General features: G+C 37.1%; 1 protein-coding gene across 2 annotated transcripts in view; it reads right to left on the bottom strand.

Moving 5' to 3' along the window:
* PFDN1 (prefoldin subunit 1) overlaps positions 1-23297 on the bottom strand; it is a 68586-nt gene extending 45289 nt beyond the window's left edge. For both annotated transcript variants that reach the window (XM_041766249.1, XM_041766250.1), the window contains exons 1-2: positions 23222-23297; positions 20651-20817 (exon numbers count right to left, since the gene is read on the bottom strand). In XM_041766249.1, coding sequence (XP_041622183.1) covers positions 20651-20817; positions 23222-23254 — 200 coding nt within the window. In that variant the 5' untranslated portion in view covers positions 23255-23297. The remainder of the gene's footprint in view (positions 1-20650; positions 20818-23221) is intronic.
* Between the last annotated feature and the right edge of the window lie 1157 nt (positions 23298-24454).

Consider the following 24454-nt stretch of genomic DNA (forward strand, 5'->3'; position numbering starts at 1 on the left):
TCAAGTGCATATGGAACATTTCCCAAGTTACGTCATATGTTGGGCTACAAACAAGTTTTATTAAATTTGAGGACTGAAATCATATATGCATCTTTTCATGAAATGAGAAATTAATTATATGAAAAAAACTGGAAAATTTACGAACACGTGGAGACTAAACAACATGCCACTAAGCAGCCAATGCACCAAAGAAGAAATCAAAAGAGAAATAAAAAATACCTTGAGATAAATGAAACTGGAAAACAACATACCAAAATTTACAGGAAGAAACAAGAAAAGACAACAGAAAAGATAAAGGAAATTATGAGCTGGTTGAGAGGATAAACAAAATAAATAAAGCTTTAGCTAGACTCACCAAGATAAAAAAAAAGAGATGACTCAACATCAGAAATGAAAGAAGAGATATTATAAATGATACCATAGAAATACAGAAGATCATAAAAGGCTGAACAATTACATAGCAACAAACTGGATAACCTAGAGGAAATGGATAAATTCTTAGAAACATACAACCTACCAAGAGTACATTATAAATAAACAGAAAATCTGAACAGACCAATTACTAGGAAGGAGACTGAAATAGTAACCAAAAACATCTTAACATGTCAAAGTCCAGGACCAGACAACTTCACTGATGAATTCTACCAAACATTCAAAGAAGAATTAATATTAACCCTTCTCAACTCAACTCTTTCAAAAAAATAAAAGAGGAGGGAACACTCTCAAATTCATTTTAGGGGTCAGCATTACTCTGATACCAAAACCAGATAAAGACACCAAAAGGAAATAAAATTATAGGTCAATATCCCTGATGAACATACATGCAAAAATCCCCAAGAAAATCTTAGCAAACCAAATTCAACATACATTAAGGGGGGGGGGGGGGGGCTGGGGAGACTTCTAGGGAAGATAGTGGGATAGGAGAGTCCTAAGCTCACTTCATCCCGATACAACTAGGTAACAACCAGGTATAAATGTAAATAACCCAGAACACAACCTGAAGACTGGCAAAACAGACTCTCCACAGCTAAATGTAGAGACGGGGCCACATCAAAGAGGGAAGAAAGGTGGAAAGCAAAACAGACCCAAAGGACTGTCCACAGGAGGGAGGAATTTGGCAGATGCAGAGAGGGGAGATGACCAGATCCCCAACCCAGGCACCAGGTACCTGCGCAGGAAACATGAATCCCCCACAATATCTGACTTTGAAAACCAGAGGGGCCTAACAATTAGTAGGGCTTAACACTTGGAATTTTAATAATCAGCAGACTCCACTTTAGGAGAATGCAGAGGGTGGAGCCCCTGCACTTAAAGAGACAGCACAACAGGGGCACCTGGGTGTCTCAGTTGGTTGAACAACCAACTCCTGATCTGGGCTTGGGTCATGAGCTCATGGGTCATGGGATCAAGCCCCGCATCAGGTTCTGCATTCAGTGGGGAGTCTGCTTCAAGATTCTCTCCCTCTGTCCCTCCCCCCACACATGCAGGTGCATGTTCTCTCTCAAGTAAATAAATAAACCTTGAAAAAAAAGAGAAAGCACAAGAAACATTCTTGCTGAGATATAGCACAGCAGCAGCAGTTTGAGAAATGCCTGGGGTATATGCGAAGATTTATTGACTAATCTCAGAATGTGTATGGGAGGGATTGGGATCTTTGGGAGACTTCCCCAAGAACAAAAGAGCTAGCAGGTATCATTTCTCTCCCTGGCCCTACAACCTAGACACACCTGGGGGAACCAGCACAGTACCTATACTCTCCATCTTGCTTGCTAATAACATCCCTGCCCACAAGCACTTCTGCAGTTCTGCCCCCTTCAACCTGGCAGGCCTCAGCAAGAGTGTTCCCAGGCAGCGGCAGGTCCCCTCTTGCAGCAGATCAGCGTAGGCCATGCTAGCAGTATGAGCCCCATTGTCATGTTCTGCTACTAATGTGCTCATTCCAATACACCCTTGTTAAAAGCCTGTCCAAAGTGGTGTCACAAGCCTGGTAGTTTGCAAGCAGTCTCAAGAGTGCCCAACATCACTCCAAAGTGACTCCTGTCCCAGAGAGAAGGAAAGATAACTTCACACATCACTCCAACTGCAGCCCCAAATGGGGGCAGGCATCAGGAACATAAGTTTCTAAGCAGACAACACCCTTGAGGGAGAGCACCCTAAAGTTCAGTGTTACTGCATCTGGCAAAAAGCTGGTCTGACTCAACTCAAGCACAAGGTGGACCCAGACTGCCCCATTAACAATACGGGGGCCTAACCCTGCCCACAACAGGCAAAGAGAGCCATTAAAGATTAATAGACTGAAGGCAAATGCAGGTCAGCCACAAGAGTAGGGCACACACAACACACAAAGGAGAGCCCCTGAAGTAGTGAAGAGGGAGCACTGCACTGCAGGGCATTACAGGATCTATTCTTCATCAGGCCACTACTTTCAAAAGCAGGAGAAACAGCTGACTTTCCTAACACAGAGAAACAGACACAGAGTGTTAGACAAAATGAGGAGACAAGAGAGTATGCCACAAATTAAACACAAGAATCAAATCATGACAAGAGAGCTAAATGAAATGGAGATAAGTACTATGCCTGATATGGAATTTAAAGTAATGGTTAGGGGGATCCCTGGGTGGCTCAGCAGTTTAGTGCCTGCCTTCGGCCCAGGGCGTTATCCTGGAGTCCCAGGATCAAGTCCCACGTCAGGCTCCCTGCATGGAGCCTGCTTCTCCCTCTGCCTGTATCTCTGCCCCCCCCTCTCTCTCTTTCATGAATAAATAAATAAAATCTTTTTTTAAAAAATTAATAAAGTAATGGTTAGAAAGATACCCAATGGACTTGAGCAAAGAGTTGAGAATCCCAGTGGGGCCCTCAACAAAGAGAAAGAAAATGTAAAATGAACCAGAGATGAAGAGCTCAAAAGTTGAAATTAAAAACACACCAGATGGAATAAATAGTTGACTACAGGAAGGAGAAGAAGGAATCAGCAACCTAGAGGACAGAGTAATGGAAAGCAGTCAAACTGAACAGAAAAGAAATAATAATAATAATAATAATAATAATAATAATAATAGAATAATGATAATAAATAAAGACTTTGGGAACTCAGTGACATCATCAATGTGAAACAACATTCACATTATAGAGATCCCAGAAGAAGAGAAAGTTTAAAAGGGATAGAAATTTTATTTGAAGAAATAGTTGAAAACTTCCCAAGTCTGGGGAAGGAAACAGAAAGACAGATTCAGAAGGCACAGAGAGCTCCCAACAAAATCAACCCAAGGAGGTTCACACCAAGACACAAGGTAATTAAAATGGCAAAGTAGTTATAATGAAAAAAAATTTGAAATCATCAAAAGAAAACAGTTACAACAAGGAAAAACCACTAAGGCTATCAGCTGATTTTTCAGCAGAAACTTGGCAAGCCAGAAGGGAGTGGAACAATATATTCAAAATGCCGAAGGAAAAAAAACCTGCAACCAGGTTTTTCTCTATCCAGGAGACAAAAAGAATTTCCCAGAATAGGAGCGATAAAGAGTTACCCATACAACAAAAGTTAAAGGAATTAATCACCACCACACCAGTCCTACAAGAAATGTTAAACAGAACTTTCAATGGAGGGATCCCTGGGTGGCCCAGCGGTTTGGCGCCTGCCTTTGGCCCAGGGCACGATCCTGGAGACCCGGGATGGAATCCCACATCGGGCTCCCGGTGCATGGAGCCTGCTTCTCCCTCTGCTTATGTCTCTGCCTCTCTCTCTCTCTCTCTCTCTCTCTCTCTGTGTGACTATCATAAAAAAAAAAAAAAAAAAAAGAACTTTCAATGGAAAGGAAAGACATTAAGTAGAAGAAAAACAGGAACCACAAAAGCAGTAAAATTAGGTTTATATATAAAAATCAGCCAAGTGATTCAAAAAATGAAAGGACGTAAAACATGGGGGGAGGGTGGTGAGTGAAGAATGGGTTCAAACTTAAGCGACCATCAACTTAATATAGACTGTTATATGCATAAGGCGTTAAATATAAACCGAATAGTAACAACATATTAAAAACTCTTAGTAGACACACAAAAATAAAGAGGAAGGAATCCAAGTATATGCCAGTAAACTTTGAGAGAAGAGACCAAAGGAAAAAAGGAACAGAGAATACCAAGAAACAAAAACAAATCAAAACAAGTAAAACCACAAAACCCACAAAACAAGTAACTAAATGGCAACAAGTATATACCTATCAATAATTATTTTAAGTTTAAATGGACTAAACACTTCAATCAAAAGACATACAGTAATAGAATGGATAAAAAGGCAAGACACATCTATATTACTGCCTACAAGAGATGCATGAAGATTGAAGTGAAAAGAAAGCTGGGATAGCAATATTTGTATCGGACAAAATAGACTATAAAACAAAGACTAGAACAAGAGACAAAAGGACACTATATAATCATAAAGGGAACAATCCAACAAGAAGATGTAACTGTAAATATTTATTCACTCAACATGGGAGCACCCAAATACATAAAGCAGCTACTAACAAACAAAGGAAGTAATCAATAGTTACTTAAAAAACATTAATAGTAGGAAACTTTTAACACCTCCTTACATTAATGGACAGATTGTCCAAACAGAAATCCACAAGAAGAAAACAGTAGCTTTGAATTATACATTGGACCAGATAGCTCTAACATACATTCAGAACATTCCATGCTAAAACAGGAGAATACACATTCTTCTCAAGTGCACATGGAACAGTCTCAGGAAAAGATCACATATTAGGTCACAAAACAAGTTTCAGCAAATTCAGAAAGACCGAAGTCATGCCATGCATCTTTTCTGATTACAACACTATGAAACTAAAACCACAAGAAAAAATCTGGAAAGAACACAAATACATAGAAGTTAAATAACAATACTAAACAAAGAATGGGTCAACCAAGAAATCAAAGAAGAAATTAAGAAATATAGACAGACAAATGAAAATGAAAACACAGTGGTCCAAAATCCCTGGGATGCAGCAAAGCTGTCCAAAGAGGGAAATTTATACCAATACAGGCCTACTTCAAGAAACAAAAAATCTCAAATAAACAACCTATCCTGCCACCTAAAGGAGCCAGAAAAAGAACAAACAACTCAAAACCAGTAGAAGGAAGAAAATAATATAGACATAAACAAACAGTAAAAATAAATAAAATAGAAACAAAAAAAAAAAAAACAATACAACAGATCAATGAAACCAGGAGCTGGTTCTTTGGGGTTGTTGTTTGTATTTTTTTTTTTTTTTAAGATTTTATTTAGGAGAGAGCGCCGAAGTGGCCAGGGGGAGGGTGCAGCAGAGGGAGAGGGAAAAGCAGGCTTCCCACTGAGCACAGAGCCTGATGTGGGTCAGGCTCATTCCTAGGCCCCCTGAGATCATGACCTCAGCCAAAGGCAGATGCTTGACCAACTAAGCCACCCAAGCACTCCAATTTAAAAAAAATTTTTTTAAAGTAATCTCTACACTCAACCTGGGGCTCGAACTCATAACTCCAAGATCAAGAGTCGCATGCTCTACCAACTGAGCCAGCCAGATGCCCCAGGAGCTAGTTCTTTGAAAAGATCAACAAAATCGAAAAACATTTAGATACACTCATTAAAAAAAGTAAATAAACAAAAAAGAGAGATAAGACTCAAGTAAAATCAGAAATGAAAGAGGAAAAATAACTGACTCTACAGAAATACAAGGATTATGAGAATGAAAAATTATATGCCAATAAATTGGGCGACCTGGAAAAAAATGGATAAATTCCTAGAAACATATATAACCTCCCAAAATTGAATCAGGAAGAAACAGAAAATTTGTTTTGTTTTTTTTGAAACGGAAAATTTGAACAGACCAATTACCTGCAATGAAATTGAATCAAAAAATCAAAAAGTCCCAACAAACAAAAGTCCATGACCAGACAACTCTATAGGTGAATTCTTCCAAACATTTAAAGGAGAACTAATACCTATTCTTCTTGGGGCATCTGGGTGGCTCAGTGGTTGAGCATCTGCCCTTGGCTTAGGTCATGATCCCGGGGTCCTGGGATCAAGTCATCAGGATGCCCACAGGAAGCCTGCTTTGCTCTCTGCCTCTCTCTCCCTCTCTCTCTGTCTCTTATGAATAAATAAAATTTTAAAACAAACAAAAACCTATTCTTCTCTATTCTAAGAATAGAAAAGGAAGGAAAACATCCAAATTCATTCTGAGACCAGCATTACTTTGATACCAAAACTAGATAAAGATACCAGGAAAAAAAAAAAAAAAAACTATAGGCCAATATCATGAACATCGCTACAAAAATCTTCAACAAAGTATTAGCAAATCAAATCCAACAATTCATTAAAAAAATCATTCACCACAATCAAGTGGGATTTATTCCTAGGATGCAAGGGTGGTTTAATATTTGCAAATCACTCACTGTGATACATCACATTAACAATTAAAGGATAGGAACCCATATGATCATTCAACAGATGCAGAAAAACATTTGACAAAGTATAAAACACATTCATGATACAAATGTTCAAACAAAATAGGTTTAGAGGGAACATATCTCAACATAAAGGCTATATGTGAAAAACACACAGTTAACATACTCAATGATGAAAAATGGAAAGCTTTTCCCCTAAGATCAGGAATAAAACAAGTATGTCCCCTCTAACCACTTTTATTTAACAGAGTACAGGAAGTTCTAGCCACAGCAATCAGAAAAGAAATAAAAGGCATCCAAATTGGTAAGGAAGAAGTAAAACTTTCACTATGTGCAGATAACATGAAACTATATACCGAAAACCCTAAAGACTCCACCAAAAAGCTATTAGAACTGATAAATGACTTCGATAAGGCTGTAGATCACAAAATCAACGTACAGAAATCTGCTGCATTTCTATATACTAATAATGAAGTAGTACAAAGAAGTTAAAAAAACAATCCCATTAATAATTCCATCAAAAATAATAAAATATCTAGGAATAAACTTAACTAAGATGAACAACCAGTTCTCTAAAAACTATAAAACACTGATCAAAAAAACTGAAAATAGAAATATATGCCATACTCATGGACTGGAAAAACTAATATTGTTAAAATGTCCATACTACCCAAAGTAATCTACAGATTTAATATAATCCCTATCAAAATTCTAATGGCATTTTTCACAGAACTAGAACAAACAATCCTAAAAGTTGTACGGAGCTATGAAAGACCCCAAACAGCAAGAGAAATCTTGTGAAAGAAAACTGGAGGTGTCATGCTCCCTGATTTTAAACTATATTACAAAGCTATAGTAAACAAATACAGTACTAGCCTAAAAGCAGATCAATAAAACAAAATAAAAAGCTCAGAAATAAACCTACACATATATGATCAATTAATTTACAAGGGAACCAAGAATATAGAATGAGGAAGTGAAATCTTCTCAATAAATGGTGTTAGGAAAACTGGATAGACATATGAAAAGAACTGTAACACTATCTTTATCTTACAGTGTGTACAAAAATCAATTCAAAATGGATTAAAGACTTGAACCCGGGCAGCCCGGTGGCTCAGCGGTTTAGCGCCGCCTTCCGCCCAGGATTGAGTCCCATGTCAGGCTCCCTGCATGGAGCCTGCCTCTCCCTCTGCCTGTGTCTGTGCCTCTCTCTCTGTGTGTCTCTCATGAATAAATAAATAAAATCTTAAAGAAAAAAAAAAGTTAAAAAAAAAAAAAGACTTGAACCTAAGACCTGAACCATAAAACTCCCAAAAGAAAACTTAGGAAACAAAAGCAAAAATTAAAAAAAAAAAAAAAAGTTTCTATGCAGCAAAGAAAACAAAATGAAAAGGCAACTTATGAATTGGGAGAAAATATTTGCAAAACATATACATGACGAGGTGCTAATATCTAAAATACTTAAAAAAGAACTCACATAATAGCAAAAATAAATAAATAAAAAATCTGGGACACCTGGGTGGCTCAGCTGTTAGGCATCTGTCTTCATCAGGGAGTGATCCCCAAGGATCTGGGATCAAGTCCCCCATCAGGCTCCCTGTGGGAAGCCTGCTTCATCCTCTGCCTATGTCTCTGCCTCTCTCTCCGTGTCTCTCATGAATAAATACATAAATATTTAAAAAAATAAATTTAAAAAATATTTAATGATGGGCAGAGGATTTAAATATACATTTTTCTAAAGAAGACAGAGAGATGGCCAACATGTAAATGAAAAGGTATTCAACATCACTAATTGTTAGGTAAATGTAAATCAAACCACGATGAAATGCCATCATAAATCTATGAGAATGGCTATTATCAAATCACAAGAAATTTAAAAAAAAATCACAAGAAATAACAAGTGTTGACAAGGACAAGAAGAAAAGGGAAGACTTGGGCACTCTAGGTGGAAATATAAATTGCTGCAAACATTATGAAACAGAGTCTCTAGGTTTCTCAAGAAAAAAAAAAATAGGGACACCTGAGTGGCTCAGCGGTTGAGCATCTACCTTTGGCTCAGGTCGTGATCCTGGGGTCCTAGGATCGAGTCCCGCATCAGGCTCCCTGCGAAGAGCCTGCTTCTCCCTCTGCCTATGTCTCTACCTCTCTATGTCTCTCATAAAAAAAATAAATAAAATCTTTAAAAATAAATTAAATAAATAAATAAGTCAACAGGGATGTAAACTACAGCATGCTAACTAATTATATTCTATTGTATATTTGAAAGTTGTTAAAAGAGAAAATCTTTAAAGTTCTCATCACAAGAAAAAAATTTGTTACCACATATGCTGATGTATCTTAACTATACATACTATGGTAATTCAAAATATATACAAACAGTGAATCATTATGCTGTAGACCTGAAATTAATATGACATTATACGTAAATTACGTCTCAACAAATAAGTACCAACTTGGACATTTACAAAATACCCTATTTTTTACATACAGATTTAAACGTAATAGACTTATATTTAAATCACTGTATCTAGATAGATATCATCAAACATACAAATAAATAGAAAACGGGACTAATAATCAGGAGAAAACTTAGTTAATAAAAATAGACTCAGGAGAGAAATAAAGCAATTAGCAGATAAAAAATTTAAAAACAGGGCACTGAGGTGGCTCAGTCAGTTAAGCATCTGCCTTTGGCTGAGGTCATGATCCCAGGGTCCCGGGATTAGGCCCCACAGACTCCCTGCTCAGCGGGGAGCCCCTTTCTCCCTCTGCCACTCCCCCTGCTTGCTTTGTCAAATAAATAAATAAATGCTTTTAAAAACGTTAAAAATATTATAATAAACATGATTAAGAATGAAAGATATGAGCTTAATAAGCAGAGAAAGATATCAAAAAGGGGCAAATGCTACTTCTGGTGATCAAAAACATTGTATCTAAAGCAACAAAATCACTGGAGAGGCTTCATAACAAATTAGACACTATAGAAGAAAACAGAATTGAGCTATCAAGCCATGAGAAGACATGGAAGAAATTTAAATGCATATCACTAAGCAGGAAAAAAAAAGTCACTCTGAAAAGATTACATACTATATGATTCCAACTATGTACACTCTGAAAAAGGCAGAATTACAGAGAAAGTAAAAAGACCAGTGGTCACCAGGAGTTTGGGGAGAGAGGATGAATAGGTGGAAGACAGGAAATTTGGGGGACTGAAACTATTCTGTATGATACTGTAATGGTCAATAGAAGGCATTACACATTTGTCAAAACCTACCAAATTGTATAAAACAGTGAATGCTAATGTAAAGTATGGATCTTAAATATTAATGTATCAGTATTCCTATATCATTTGTAACAAATGTACCACACAAATGGAAGATGTTAAAAGAATAAGTTGGAGGGGGGTATATGAGAGCTCTTTGTACTTTGTGTAAATCTGAAACTGCTCTAAAAGAGAATTAATTTAAAAAACAAACAGGGGCGTCTGGGTGGCTCAGTTGGTTAAGCTTAAGTGTCTGACCCTTGATTTCAGATCAGGTCATATCTCATGGGTTATTAAGACTATGTCAGGCATGAAGCCTGCTTAAGATTCTCTCTCTCTCCCTTTACCTCTGCTCCCTCCCCTCCAACCAAGTGCATGCACCTGTGCTCCAGTGCTCTATCTCTAAAAGAAACAAACGAAAAAAAGTGAGAGACAAGTTGGAAACAACCTGAAAGAACCAATGACCAAAGTGGAACTACTTGAGCAACAAAATATCATAGTTTCAGTTTATAATCCAGAAATCCAGCACTTAGACCAACCATACCTTAGACAATAGAAATCTGCAGAACACAGTATGCTCATACCTAACTGTGAGGGATGCTGCTACATCTTAGAACTTTACTGTGTTCCCCTCATTAACTCCCATATTCCTAAACACTTCAGTCCCCTCCTTTTCTCTTCCAGGGCCAATATTACAAGCATTACGCAAGACTACCCACTAAGCTATCTCTACCCAAAGTTCCTCCAAGAACTTATTTATTTTCAAGGCTTCAACTTGGCTAATGGCTCGCAAAACAGCATTACCCCCATCACCTGCACTATGTCTGCATCATTTGTCATTTCTACCTGTATGTCAACATATCCCAAATTAAACTCCTTTTATCCCATACCAACACTCCCTACAAACAGTTTCCCCATTTCAACCGCAGCTATCAATGATACCACTATTTGCCCACTCACCTAAGTCCCAATCCTGCAAGTATCTCCCTTGTATCCTATATATTCCCAATTTATCACTAAGACTCATCATTTTCTTCCATACTGACCCTTCTCCTCTCCATTCCACTTCTGCCACCTTACCTTATACTTATATTACACTCCTAAATTACTTCAATAGCTTCTTCTGTAATCCCTGATTAAACTCTCCCTAATTCATCCTACATATATTACCAATATTTTTCATGTAGCTAGCCTTCAACTGTTGGTCACTGTAAAGACTCGCTGACAATTTTAGTAGACATTATTGGTTGTTACCCAAAATCCATTCCTCTTCTTTGTTGATAGAGCCTAAATTTGTTTCAGGACCTTCCATTTCCCCCAAGTGATTCAATGAAGTGAATCCTAAGGTGAATCTTGACTGGCCTTACCCAATCATGGCAGTCCCATCCCCCATGATTTAAGCCCAAGCATGTTCAGTTCAGTTCTTGTCATGAAACGTGAGAGGTGGGAGACTTTTAAAGACTTCTGGGAAAGATTTCTTTGCTCCTACAAATGTGACATAGAAAACATGGTAATTCTAACTCTAGATGTTGTCACATCTGAATGAAATATCTGGGACTCCTATAGCCAACCTGAAGATAAAGCTGGCAAGCACAAAGAGGGCAGAGGCAAAAGTAAAGAAGTGGAACTGAAGCCCAGTACTGAAGGCCTGATATCAACACTGATAAAACTCAAAAGCATTGTCCTTAATGAAAGAAACAACATAAAGGAGCACGTTCTATAATTTTATATATATATTCCTTACGAAGTTCGAAAGCAGGCAAAATTAATCTACAGTGATACAAGTCAGATTATTAATTGCCTAGGGCAGAACCTGGGGGAGGGAAGAAATGACCTGGGAGAAAAAGGAATTTTTGATGAAAATGTTCTATATGATGACTGGAGTGGTGGTTGCAGTTGTCAAAATTCATCCAACTGTATTCTTAAAAATGAGTGTATTTTACTATATATAAGTTATAGTATAACTTTCAATAAAGTCTACTTAAGAAGGTAAAATTTACTTTAACTTTCAATAAAGTTTACTTAGGAAAAATGGATAATTAGTACTAGAGTATGCCAGATGGTTATAAAGTGCTATGGAGAAAAATAAAGCCAAAAAAAGAGAATACAAAAGGCAAGTAAGTCGGGGGAGGAGGGGTCAAAGTATGAGTACAATTTTAAATAGGATGGTTATGAAAGGCTTCAATGCCTTTTTAATAAAGACCTCAAGAAGATAAAGATGTACAAAGGCCTCAAGAAGATAAAGATGTACGGAGACATCTGGAAGAACAGAGCTCCAGAGAGAGAGAGATCAGCACCTGCAAAGTCCTTGTCTTTTTCAGTGATAACCATCTGAAGGTTTTAGCTAGAGTGATCTGACTTATGCCTTAAAAGGATCACTCTGGGCGCTCAGTTGAGAAAAGCTATAAAGTGATAAGGATGGAAGTAGAGAGTTCAGATAGGAAGCAGTTATAATAATCCAATGCTAGCTAAGGTCAGGGTGGTGCTAAGTAGAAATGTTCAAATTCTGGACCAAACTTAATGTTAGTCTTCACTAATGGACTGAATGTAATATTGAAAGAGAGGAGTCAAGGATTTCTACAAGATGTAGAAGGACAAAAAACCATTTACTGATATGAAGAAGACTACAGGGAGGAACTGGCAGTGAGAATTTTATTTTGGTCAAGTTAATTTTGAGATGCCTATCAGACCATCAAATGAAGATATAAAGTAGTCGCAGGTGGATATACATGTTTAGAGTTCAGGAAAGGGGTCTAAGCTAAAGATAAAAATCTGGGAGTTGCCAGTATATAAAAAGGCACTTAAAGAGATAAGCCTGGATGAAATCACTAAGAGACTGAGTATAGACAAGAGAAGGGAAAATATTCCAAAGGCTGAGCCCAAGGTCAATCTAAAATTTGGAAATGGGAAAGAAAAAGGAACAGTAAAGGAGAATGAGAAGGAATGGCCAGTGAAATAAAAGGAAAATCAAGAGGGGGTTTTTTTGGTATCCTAGAAGCCAAAGGAAGAAAACGCTTCAACAAGGGAAGCAAGACCAGCTGAAATAAACACTACTGATAGGTCAAATTAGATGAAGATTGAGAATTCACTGGAATTATCAGAGAACCATGGTCCCTTCAGGAATCCAGGCCCATATAATACATCCCTTTTTCTAGAAGAGTAACTCATGTACTGCTAGGTTCAATTTGTACTCATTAGAAATTACTGTGTATTTTTAAATCAAACTATTACTCCTAAAATGGAAGTAGTATGTTAATCTATTTTAAACATGATGTTTATTTATTTTTGGTCACTATTTGGTATTCTAAGTATTCTGGTAAATATTCACCTCTGATGTTTACCACTTTTACTCTAGCCTCATTAAACCCCAAACATATCCACATATAACCATCAAGATTTGCCTCAACTTTTTCCAAGATATGATCTTTATTTTACTAGGTTAAAATGTAACACCAAATGAAATGTAACCACTGAATAGAAAAAATTACTATCCAATGAGTACTGAAGGACATAAACAGAAGATTTCTGGTACAAAAGCAGAAAGTCAGAGAAATATAAATATTTTGGCACAAATGCGTAAGAGTCAGTGAGACACACATACAGGATGCATATTGTGATTCAAATCTTTTTACCCTGAGCCAAACAATGTAAAAGACTCGGTTTAGGGCAGTCATGCTCTTATCTATTTAAAGATACATTTTTAATACTGGGTTCTTGCTGCTGTGCAAATTTTCATGTGAGAACATTTCAAGTCCTCTTCAAAGCCAAGGAAACAGTATCTTCCAAGTAATCTGGTCCATTTCAAGGTAGCTGACCTTCCTCAAAACAAGAGATGGTAACAAGAGTTCCTAGCCAGGACAATAAGAGAACATTCCCTCACATATGTCTATTCGAACTCAAATGCTAAAAATAAATTGAGCATACATTCTTCACAAAACCACAGGCACTAATGGTGCATGCAACAAACTGCAATCCTAATCATTCCTTCTGGTCAAAGGGTATTTGTAGCGCATAGCAATTCTGGATACAATAAACAGGAAAGAATACTAAGAAGTCACTACCAAGTGTGTGTTCACATACATGGACTGACTTTTCCCCTTTAGGTCAATATTTTTTCTTAGCTCCTTTTGGATGTTTCGTTAAGCAGATTATGTTCCTTGACATGACCATTTCAGTCCTCTCTCAAACAGATTAGATAGCAAATTGTTCCTAAATTTGCCATTATGAGATAAGTGGCAGCTAAAATCAGAAAATTCTCAGTACAGCTTAACACTGAATGTTTTTCATTTCAGAAACTCAGCTGAAGTCAGTTGCAGCAAATAATTCCCAAATGACAAAGTAACGTAGTTCAAGGTTACTGTTACCTTAACTTTTATTTACATAAGGAACAAGGTAATGATACTTTTCATCCTTCTCTCAGTTTACTAAATCAATCCTTATCACCAATTGGAATACACTGTAGTATCCTCTTGTGTTGCTGAGTAAATTGCTACTTTCGTGCAACAAAAGCAGGTTTTGTTTAATCCTTTGCCAGTTAAAAAAAAAAAAAGTCAGGCCTTTTGATGTCAGGAAATACAAAAGCCAAGTCCTCCAAGTAACCAAATGAATCAATTACATTTACATTTTTAAATCAAGTTCGAGCCTAAAATATGTAACCCTACAAGGACACATTAAATAAAAATTTTATTTTTGCATGTTTCTACATCCCAAGCTAAGAATAATGGACTTCTTTTCCTTTTTTACAATTAACTTCTAATTAGCACAACAATTTTTGAATCTAACTTCCTGTGTTTCAGTGAGTCTGGATTCTGGAGGACATGGGAGGGGAGGAAGGGAAAGAATTAATAAAAGTACTCTTCTGAAGAAGAAACATAGCTATGTAATTCCTACGCAAATGTTTGTTAACTTCCCCAGGCGCAAAAACAGTGATGTCATCCCACACAGCCTTACAGCAGAGTTATAATGAACATTTGAGTTCTTAAATCACTGACAACTTAAGGAAATTAAGAATATTACTCAAAAATCTCCTCTCCCTAGAGTATCCCATCTGTGAAAGATGAGAGTATGCCCATCTGGGGTCATATACATACTCAGGATCAACAAGACTGAAGTCATTTTTCCCTGCACAACAGGAAAAGTTGGGTTTTTCCCCCCTTAGAACTCTGAGCAATGAAAGCCAGGATTTTAAATGGCTCTGTATAAAAACACAAAAAGGGTGGGTCACAGTCTGTTAGTAAAAGCAGCTCAACATCAAGAACCCCTCTTCCTTTAAAATGAAATCTAAAAAACAATTTTCAAAGGTAAGAACAACTCCTTAGCTATCTTTGCTTCATTTTTTTCTAAAATACAGATTACCTTTAAAAAAAGCATACAAGGAGTAAAGAAAGCATACAAGGAACCAATAAATTTATATCCGTAGTGTGCTCTCACAACAAAAATAATGTGCACATTTTTTTCTCCTATAGTAATCACTAAATAACCAAACTTGATTCCAGTAAGAATATAACTATTTTTACCATAACATCAATAATATTTACTGCACCAAGATTTGCAGTTTATTTCCTAATCTAGTACAACTATTTTGCTGGCTTTAAAAATTACCTCAAATTGACTGGAATACCAACTCTACAGTTACATGAAATTGTAAAATGGTTGCAAAACTGGAGGCACCATGACCATGTCCTTCTATTAATATTTAACATAACAAAACAGAGAAAGAGCAAATTACTTCAACTAGGCTTTACTCAATGTAATGGAGTAATTCAAATTACAGGTCAACATCCAAACTAACAAAATCACAACAAACCCAACATAGTATTTTAAACAAAAGGTAGTTCAATCAAGCTGTCATGAAGAATTCATTAAATCCTAATTAGTTAAAAAGTTGCTCAAATTTTAAGATTTTTGTTGTTGATGTTAATTTGTTGCCTATCAGGAATATATCTACTGTTTTACTTTCTACCTGTGGCACAGTTATCTTAAGTTCCACACTTCTGGATCTTTCAACCATTAGAGATCAACCATCAAATTACTTCAACAAGTAGAAATAGCAACACCGCTCCCAAACAGCAATTTCTGCATTGCTAGACACTTATCTAGTTGGTAGATTTATACCATTGTTCATTCTTAGTTCCTTAAATGTAAAAAATACCCACAGAATAGTGGCATACCTCTAAATTGGTTTAAATATGGTACAAAGTTATTTTAGTTAGGATCAAGTTTTGTTTTTTTTTTTTTTTTTTTAGGTTCAAGTTTTAAAAAGGCACTAATCATTCTTCTCAAAGGCTAATCTACTCAAGTTCATCCCATATTAAAAAAATTAAAAGCTTCATTTGTCTATTTGGAAAAGAAGAAATTTATGTAATGCTCAAGTAAAAGGACATTATAGAATAAACTTGACATCACACCTACTGCTAATAAAAATAAGTCTGACATTTATTCTAATGATGGTCCTTCCAAATACCAGCATGGTTAAATGTCCTTTACATGTACTTTCAAATATAATTCTTATTTTTAAAAAATACTCTTTTATTTTCTAGTGTGTACAGTAAAAGGGAAGAAAATCCCCATAAACCATTATAAACTGTTCTTATTCATGAAGATACAAGAAACATCCATGTAATATTTGAGAATTATGTCTATTCCTTTCTTGCATGCTAGAAAGATGCAAAGACAAACACTTGCAACTATTCAGACAGATCATTCCACAGTTGTAACTTTCATCATAGTTCTCAAAGCAGTATGGTGAGGTCAGCTCACAAACAGCTTAAGTAGCCAAACTAGAAATTGGTGGTAGTAGTATCAGGCTACATAACAGCCTCTCCAAAGAATATGAAGTAAGAGAACTAAAATGTGCTGGCAACACGCCAACAGACTGGATGGAATATAGCTTTGAGCAATGAATATGGAGAACTTACATTCTATAGCAATTCATCATCTCCTACCCTGTAGCTTGATTTTTCTTGCTTAAAACCAAAATTAGCTGTATATGAGAGGTATTTAACATTACCAAATTTCTCCATACTTATGACTTGAAAGACATGTGAGCTTGCAAGATTTGATTAAAATAAATACATACCCTATAAAGGAAAATCTGACTTCCATCCTATATGAAAATGAGGAAGGAAAAAAAAAAAAAGAAAATGAGGAAGGTAAAAGAGACACTATTATACTGATAGTATTCTGCAAAGAATAGTCTTTATTCTCTAAGGATTATACTGGCCTCGGTATAATTCTAAAGGCTTCGGTTCTTCTATATTGTCAGTTGTGAATGAACATCTCTGCAACTGGTTGGCATTTAGAATTGTTCAACTTTCTTGGTAAATTTAAAGAATTAATCCTGTCCAAACGACAGAAATAACTCCTCTGACCTTAGTCAAAATAATATTACTTATACAATTTCACCTTTGTTGAATCATATTTTATTTTAAAGATTTCATTTATTTGAGAGAGAGAGAGAGAGAGAGAGAGGACAAGAGACTACAAGCAGGGGGAGCAGAGTATAAGCAAGGGGAGAGGGAGAAGCAGACTCTCTGCTGAGCAGGGAGCTGGATGAAGGGCTCAATCCCAGGACTCTGGGATCATGACCTGAGCTGAAGGCAGATGCTTAACCAGCTGAGCCACCCAGGCACCCCTGTTTAATCATATTTTAAAAGAGATTAAGAAAGCCTAATTCTTAATTGTCCAACTTTCTAAACTCATTTTCTTTCTAAAGAAACAAAAGAAAATGCAGTTATTTTAGGCAAGAGAAAGAATTATACTCAATTCAAATCAAGACACATTTAACACCTATTTTGTGCCAGACATTATATCGAGAACTGAGGCAACAAAATATGTATATGGTCTCACAGAGAACTGACAACCTAGTTGAGAAAAATTATCCACTTAGAAATCAATCGTCTCTCTCTCTCTCTCCCCCCCCCCCCCCCACTAGCTATAGGAACGAAAGCTCTGCTATCATCCAGCAAAGTATAAATACGTAAGGGAGGACAGAAAAATCTTCAGAGAAGATGAGCTGTGTCTTGAAGGATAAGAATTTCACAAGGAAAGCTTCAGGCCAAGGGCAGAATGAGTAAAAGCAAGAAAGCATAAAAACCTGTGTGACAAAGCCCTGTGAAAAAGGTAGGGGCAACCATTTCTGGTACATGTGCTAATTACTACTCTTCTACCGTCACCCATGACAGACATTACCAATCAACTAAAACATGTTTAAAGCCCACATGGGAGTCAAACTCCTTCTCAAGAGATAACTCAAAATCAATGCAAGAAGTCCATGACATGAAATTTACATGCTTATCCTGAGCTTGGGAAAAGAAAGTTGCAGGACCTGAGGTGAAGGGGGTACACTGAGGACAGATTATGCATGAATACAAATGATAGATTAGTAAACTTAGATTTTATCCTGTGGGCATCAAAGAATTTTATGAAAAATATGGACATGATCAATTTCAGCAGATGTATAAAGAGTGCATTTGGACAAACAAAACAAAGGCAGAAAGAACAATCAAAATGCTATTGCAATAATCTAGGCAAGATACAATGAAGCCTGAATTTCATCAATGGGAAAAATCTACTGCAGGTACTAAAACAAAAATGGAGTGTCTAGGATTTTATAATTCATGGTTTTAAAACACCTTGAGAAAAATTAGTATTCTAACTAGAATTCCCAAATAATACTCAAAAAGGAAAAGACAAATTAAGGTAAAGACTCGAATTAAAGAAGTGAATCACAATGATACTCAAGATTACTCAAGACTATAAATTCAGAAATAGTTATTTCAGGTTTAGCATCAAAGGAGAACATCCTCATGACCAGACTAATACTCAGCAAGTCTTTTCTTCCTGAGGGCACTAATACTCTAGCCAAACAACAAACGCTATTCACCTTACATGCCCCTACAATGCAGGGTCATATTCGCACTCCCAGTGGGATGCAGAAAGCACAAAAGTCAAATTGAAAACCAAAGCTTGAAATTATGTAGGCTTCACTTTATCCAAACACTTAAAACTATATATTTCTTTTACATGAGATAAATCTTCCTGAAATACTACTACTGTTTTACTGTTAACTAAATAATATCATAGCCTTTTAACTCTAGACTTCTATGTGTAGAATACAACCTATTTGTAGCACTTAGGGCGGTATGCAAAAAAAGCAACTACCCTAGCACTTCTGCACAACGTTTAATAAATTAAATTATTCTGATTAAAACTAAAAATTTCATTATAGCTCAAAAGGCCAAAGACAGTCAAAAGAATGTTGCTATTTTTGGCAAAAGAGATTCTTTAACTGTTGCAAAAGCTAATGTTGTGACATGAAGTCCAGGTGTAACATGTTAACAAACATGCCATAAAAGCTAGCATTACTGTTTTAACACCAAGGATATTCACATTAAAGATAAAATTATCCTGTAGTGAATGCCAACAATGCACCTCATACTACACAGACAGATATTTAAGGGTTCTACTTTGTTATCATCCCAATTATTTCGTGTCCCAGTAAGCAAACTCTAAAAGTGGGATTCTCTTCCTCTAAAAATAAGCTAAAATGAAAATTATGAACTACAGAGATAAAATTTATTTGTAACACATTGTTTATGCTAAGAAAGCAAATCACATGTTTATCATAATATATCTCTTTTCAAAAAGAAATGGAGTAGATAGTCATGAGCACAGTCTACTTCTCATAATGTCATTCCAAAGCCATTACTAAAGGTTACACATGTTATGCTTTCTTCAAATCAATCACAAAACAAGTCATCCTAAGACTAAGGTCAAATTCCACTCAACTAAAAGATCCCCAAACTTGTAGTAATGGTCCACTCACTAAATAATATTCAAAGACCAAATTCCAGAAAAACCCTCCTCTTGCACCTCCCCCGCTTAAGAAAAAAATCAGTCTTCTCCTTTTAGCTCATTGTAATGGAATGTGACCTGTAGTTAAAGGCTTTTCCATTCCTTATTTACTGCTTAGAGAACACGAAGCAGATCTATTCTCCCCTTATGAGAGATGCAGTCTTTCTCAAATTTATCTCTTAAAAGAAAAAAAAGTTCAATGTAGGTGGTTAATAATATAACAGAAAAAAACAGAAGGAAAACAAACTTATTTGATTTCTCATGTTTTTTTTTTTTAATTTTTATTTATTTATGATAGTCACAGAGAGAGAGAGAGGTAGAGACATAGGCAGAGGGAGAAGCAGGCTCCATGCACCGGGAGCCCGACGTGGGATTCGATCCCGGGTCTCCAGGATCGCGCCCTGGGCCAAAGGCAGGCGCCAAACCGCTACGCCACCCAGGGATCCCGATTTCTCATGTTTGATAGAATGACTGTATTTAAATGATATACAAATCTTTATTATTTTTATTTTACAACACTGGTCAAAGACCTGAAAGATCCATATTTTGTACAACTCCTAATAAATCAGATAGGATAAGGGAAGTTAAAACTACATCTACTTAAATCTTACACACAAAATTACATCTTTTCCTGACAAGTCATATATTTGTCATTGAAGTTATACACTTAAGTACCTATCTGATTATAGAAAGAACAGGAAAATATTTAAGAAATGTACTTCAAAGTCTAAAATTAAACATATTTATCTGGAGTTTAGTTAGCATTCTTTGAAAGGAGGTATCTGACTAGATGATCCTCAAAGCTACTCAAAGTTTGTATATTTTAACCCAAGGTGTTTTTTTTGTTAAGATTTTATTTATCTATTCATGAGAGACACACAAGAGAGGCAGCGACATAGGCAGAGGCAGGCTCCCCTTGGGGAGCCTGATGAGGGAGTCAATCCCAGGACCCTGGGATCATGATTTGAGGCCCTGAGCCCAAGGCAGACATTCAACCACTGAGCCACCCAGGTGCCTCTTAACCCAAGTTTTAAAATGAACAAATTCTGGACAAAAACTCTCCCGTTAACAACCCCCTTAAGGATATATTTTACTTACATTCTTCCTACACCTTCATACATGTTAGTCTCATCTACCAAAGTCATAATCTCTGTATCTGTAAGATGTGCGTGCTTTTTCGTTCTGTTTAGCTGTTCAATCTGTATGTCTGCAAGCTTCACCTTCTGTTGAGTGTCAATAACTTTGGCTTGAAGTTCTGTGAAGGCCTAACAAAAACAAGCCCTTGATTTAGTGGGTGAAACATTTTATAGGAGACACTTAAATCAAATCCAAATATATTAAAATAAAGCATGCTAACCAGAGACAAAGCTGTTAAATTTACCAACACAAACATCAGTAAAAGTCAATGATTGTAAACAATCAAGCCACCATACTAAATAATGAACTTATCTTGTCCTCAGAAGATGCAGTCTATTTGAAGCAGAACAAATGCACATTAAATAACCATATGAAGGAGCAGGTGTCCAAGGAGTAATAAAAACAATAAATGCAAGAGTCAGAGGATGAAACCCAGGGATTCAAAACAAGAACCGTAAACACAAGGACTTACTTCATTTGTGTTACATGACTAGGTTTCAAAACACCTTCCCATTATTTGTTTGAAATACTAACAAGGGAATATTAATATGAGAACACTGAGGAATTACTAATATCTCATTTAGTCCTCTCAATAATCCTATGAGTTAGGGATGGCAGTTTCATCATCACTCTTTACAAATTGAAGTAACAAATTTATTAAAGAGATATAAGTGGCCTGCACAGAGTTCAACAACTATCAGGTGAAAGACGGGTACTTAAATCCATTTCTTCTGACCCCTAGTTCAGGAATGTTTCTATTCTACTGTCTATTCTACTGTCGACAGTAATATTCAAAATACAAATATTTTTGAGATAAAGATTAGAAACAAAGAAAACAAAGCATTGGTAGAATTGCATCATGATCTTCATACACAAATACCAAGCCAAATTTGACCCCTCGTGTACACATCTCAAAGATAAACACAGTTCTTGGATACTCTTGTTTAAGTTAGGGAATGACTTTCAGATGCTGTCAAACTTATGCCTTAATAATAAGGTTTGTGACTGCAATACACGGCAAAGGCTACTACTTAACTTTTTTCTGATTGATGACTAGTAAGTTTTTAAAAACTAATCTGGGGAGACCGGAGGTGCCTGAAATTTCCTACTAGTCTCCAAAAAAAAAAAAAAAAAAAAAAACAAAAAAAAAAAAAAAACACCAAAACCTTATAAAGATACTAGAAGATTAAACCTTTAAACAAGTTTCCTTTTTAGTTAATTTAATTAGCCGTCAAAACTATCCAATTAAGGTCTCCAATCATTTGCAGTCATTGTCCAAGGGTTTCTATTAAGAAACTAATTCAAATACCAGGAGGTAAGTCCATTCACAGCTGTATTCTATTGCTACTTTCACTAAACCCTGATTTACATTTGAACCTTAACAGAAGAAAGGTAAACTTTTAGAATGCGTTAAGACTTCTTAAGATGGATTTTGTTTTGCATGTAAAATTCCAGGTTCTCTACACACTTTGTTAAGGAAGCTGGTATATTGTTTAAACTGAGATGTTAGGGTATTAGGGAACACCACGTTAAAGACTAAATTTACAAGTTTCAAAAGAAGAAATACAAAAAGCACATTACATACAATCCACAGAGCAATAACAAACAGCTTCATTTATTAGGAGCAACAACTATTTCAGCTGTCCTAGTTCATATGCAAAGGTTGACCAGAAGTAGTGTTAAGACGTAAAATTTGCTCTTCCGGAGAACCTAAATTAATAATCAAAAGATGTGGCGTAGAGAATAGTGGATTCTAGTCCCAACTTTTGACTAAATCTTTTCTGGAATTCAGTTTCCTTTTCCAGAAAAAGTACAGGATTAAAGGAGATAAGGTCCAGGATCCTTTCCGTGACAAGCCTTAGATGGCAAAAAACATTTTGAGTAAAACACATTTATAAGCAACTGTTTGAAGAGAGAAACCCAAATCCTTCTGATAACAATTTTATTTGGAAAATTTTACGGACTCTTCTTTTTTTTGACAAGTCCTTCAAGAAAAGGGGAATAGAGGGAGGGCTGGGAGTTAAAGCCCTGAGTTAAAGCATTGCTATGAAACTAACTCTGAACGGTACGTAAATATTGCGACCTTTTAAAGTATGGGATCGAGTAAGTGGCCTAAGAACACTGGGTGGACTTGAAGTCTTCCAAAGCAAATGAAGTTTTAGAATTACAAATGCCTCAGCTCGAGCAAGCTCTCCGAAGGAGCTCCAATTTGAAATGCTATGGAACTTCAGGCCTTGCTATGCAACTGAAGGATCCACACAACGAAAAGGCTCTGGCGCTCAGAACGAGAGGACCCGCCAGCCACCGGCCCGCCAGCCTCATCCAGACTAGCCCAACCGGCTCTTACCCAGAGAGAGCTGCTCGCCTCCCGCCAGCCTAAGACCTAGACCCGCCTTAGGACTCTGGGAAATCACTCCCCGTCCCCTGGGGCCTCTTCCCTTCCTCAGGATTCGAGCCTCATTTGATATTCTTATCCACAGTCCCCTTAGCTTCCCAAACAGAAGCCTATGGCAGGTCAGGACCCTCTTTTACCTTCTTCAACTCCAGATCCACGGGAGCCGCCATCTTGGTTCACTCGGTGCGCCTGCGCAGCCAGAGTCAGAAAGAGGGTGGGGGAGGGGCGCGCCTGCGCATGAGTCGCACCCGCAGGGCTTCTAGAAATGCTAGGGACGCAGGTTACGTCTTCCTCCACGTGACTTAGCAGGCTTGGCACACAGATTTTGAGTGTGGTTTTAAGCACTTTGACAAATAGCTTAGTTTGTGCTCGTTGAATAGAGTTGTATGTAGATAAGGCCAAAACGTCTTCAGGCATTCATTACTTCAACGAGTCCCAGTGCTCTCGGGGAAATCCGAGAATCAGCCTACACCTCAAGAATGCCAGTATGGAGAAATCCAGAAGTTTTAGTACCTGTTCTTCCAAAGAATTCTACTGAATTTCTACTGAAATCTGGTGGAAGACTTTCTAGGCACAGTGGTTCTCGAGAGGCCAAATAAATTTGTTAAAAGAATACAGATTCTCTGTGGGGTGCCTGGGTGATACAGTCAGGTGAGGGTCCAACTGGGTTTCTGCTTGGGTGGTGATCTCAGGGTTCTGAGATTGAGCCCTGAGTTGGGCTCCACGCTTAGCAAGGAGTCTGCTTCAGATTCCTCCTCTGCCCCTACCCCCTGTGAGAGTGCTTTCTCTCTCAAATAAATAAATCTTACTAAAAAAAAGAATATAGATTCTCTGGTCCTCATCCCAAACTTAATGACTTAAAATCTTTGAGACTGAGGCTTGGAATTTTGTGTTTACACAAACACAAAATGACCTGATGACCTGATGCAAGTCTACCTGCAGACTACACTTTGAGGATCTGCTGTAAAAGACCTGGCAGCTGAACCAGAAGAATGACTAGTAGTTAGACTTTTAGAAACTAGAGATGGAGGTTTTGCCTACATTAAAAATTTGAGAGGGAAGGGAAAGGGCAGGAAATTTGGAGCCAGCCAGATCTGAATTCAAAGCTTGCTCTACCTGGAGCCTAGGTCTGTCTGGTTCCACTTCAGTAGCTGTGTGACAATAGAGTTTGCATCTTTATTTATTTTTTTAAAAGATTTTATTTATTCATGAGAGACAGAGAGAGAGGCAGAGACACAGGCAGAGGGAGGGAGAAGCAGGCTCCATGCAGGGAGCCCAATGTGGGACTCGATCCCGCGTCTCCAGGATCAGGCCCTAGGCGGAAGGCAGTGCTAAACCGCTGAGCCCCCTGGGCTGCCCCTGCATCTTCA

The sequence above is a fragment of the Vulpes lagopus genome, chromosome 8, assembly GCF_018345385.1.
Source record: "Vulpes lagopus strain Blue_001 chromosome 8, ASM1834538v1, whole genome shotgun sequence".
NCBI lineage: Eukaryota > Metazoa > Chordata > Mammalia > Carnivora > Canidae > Vulpes > Vulpes lagopus.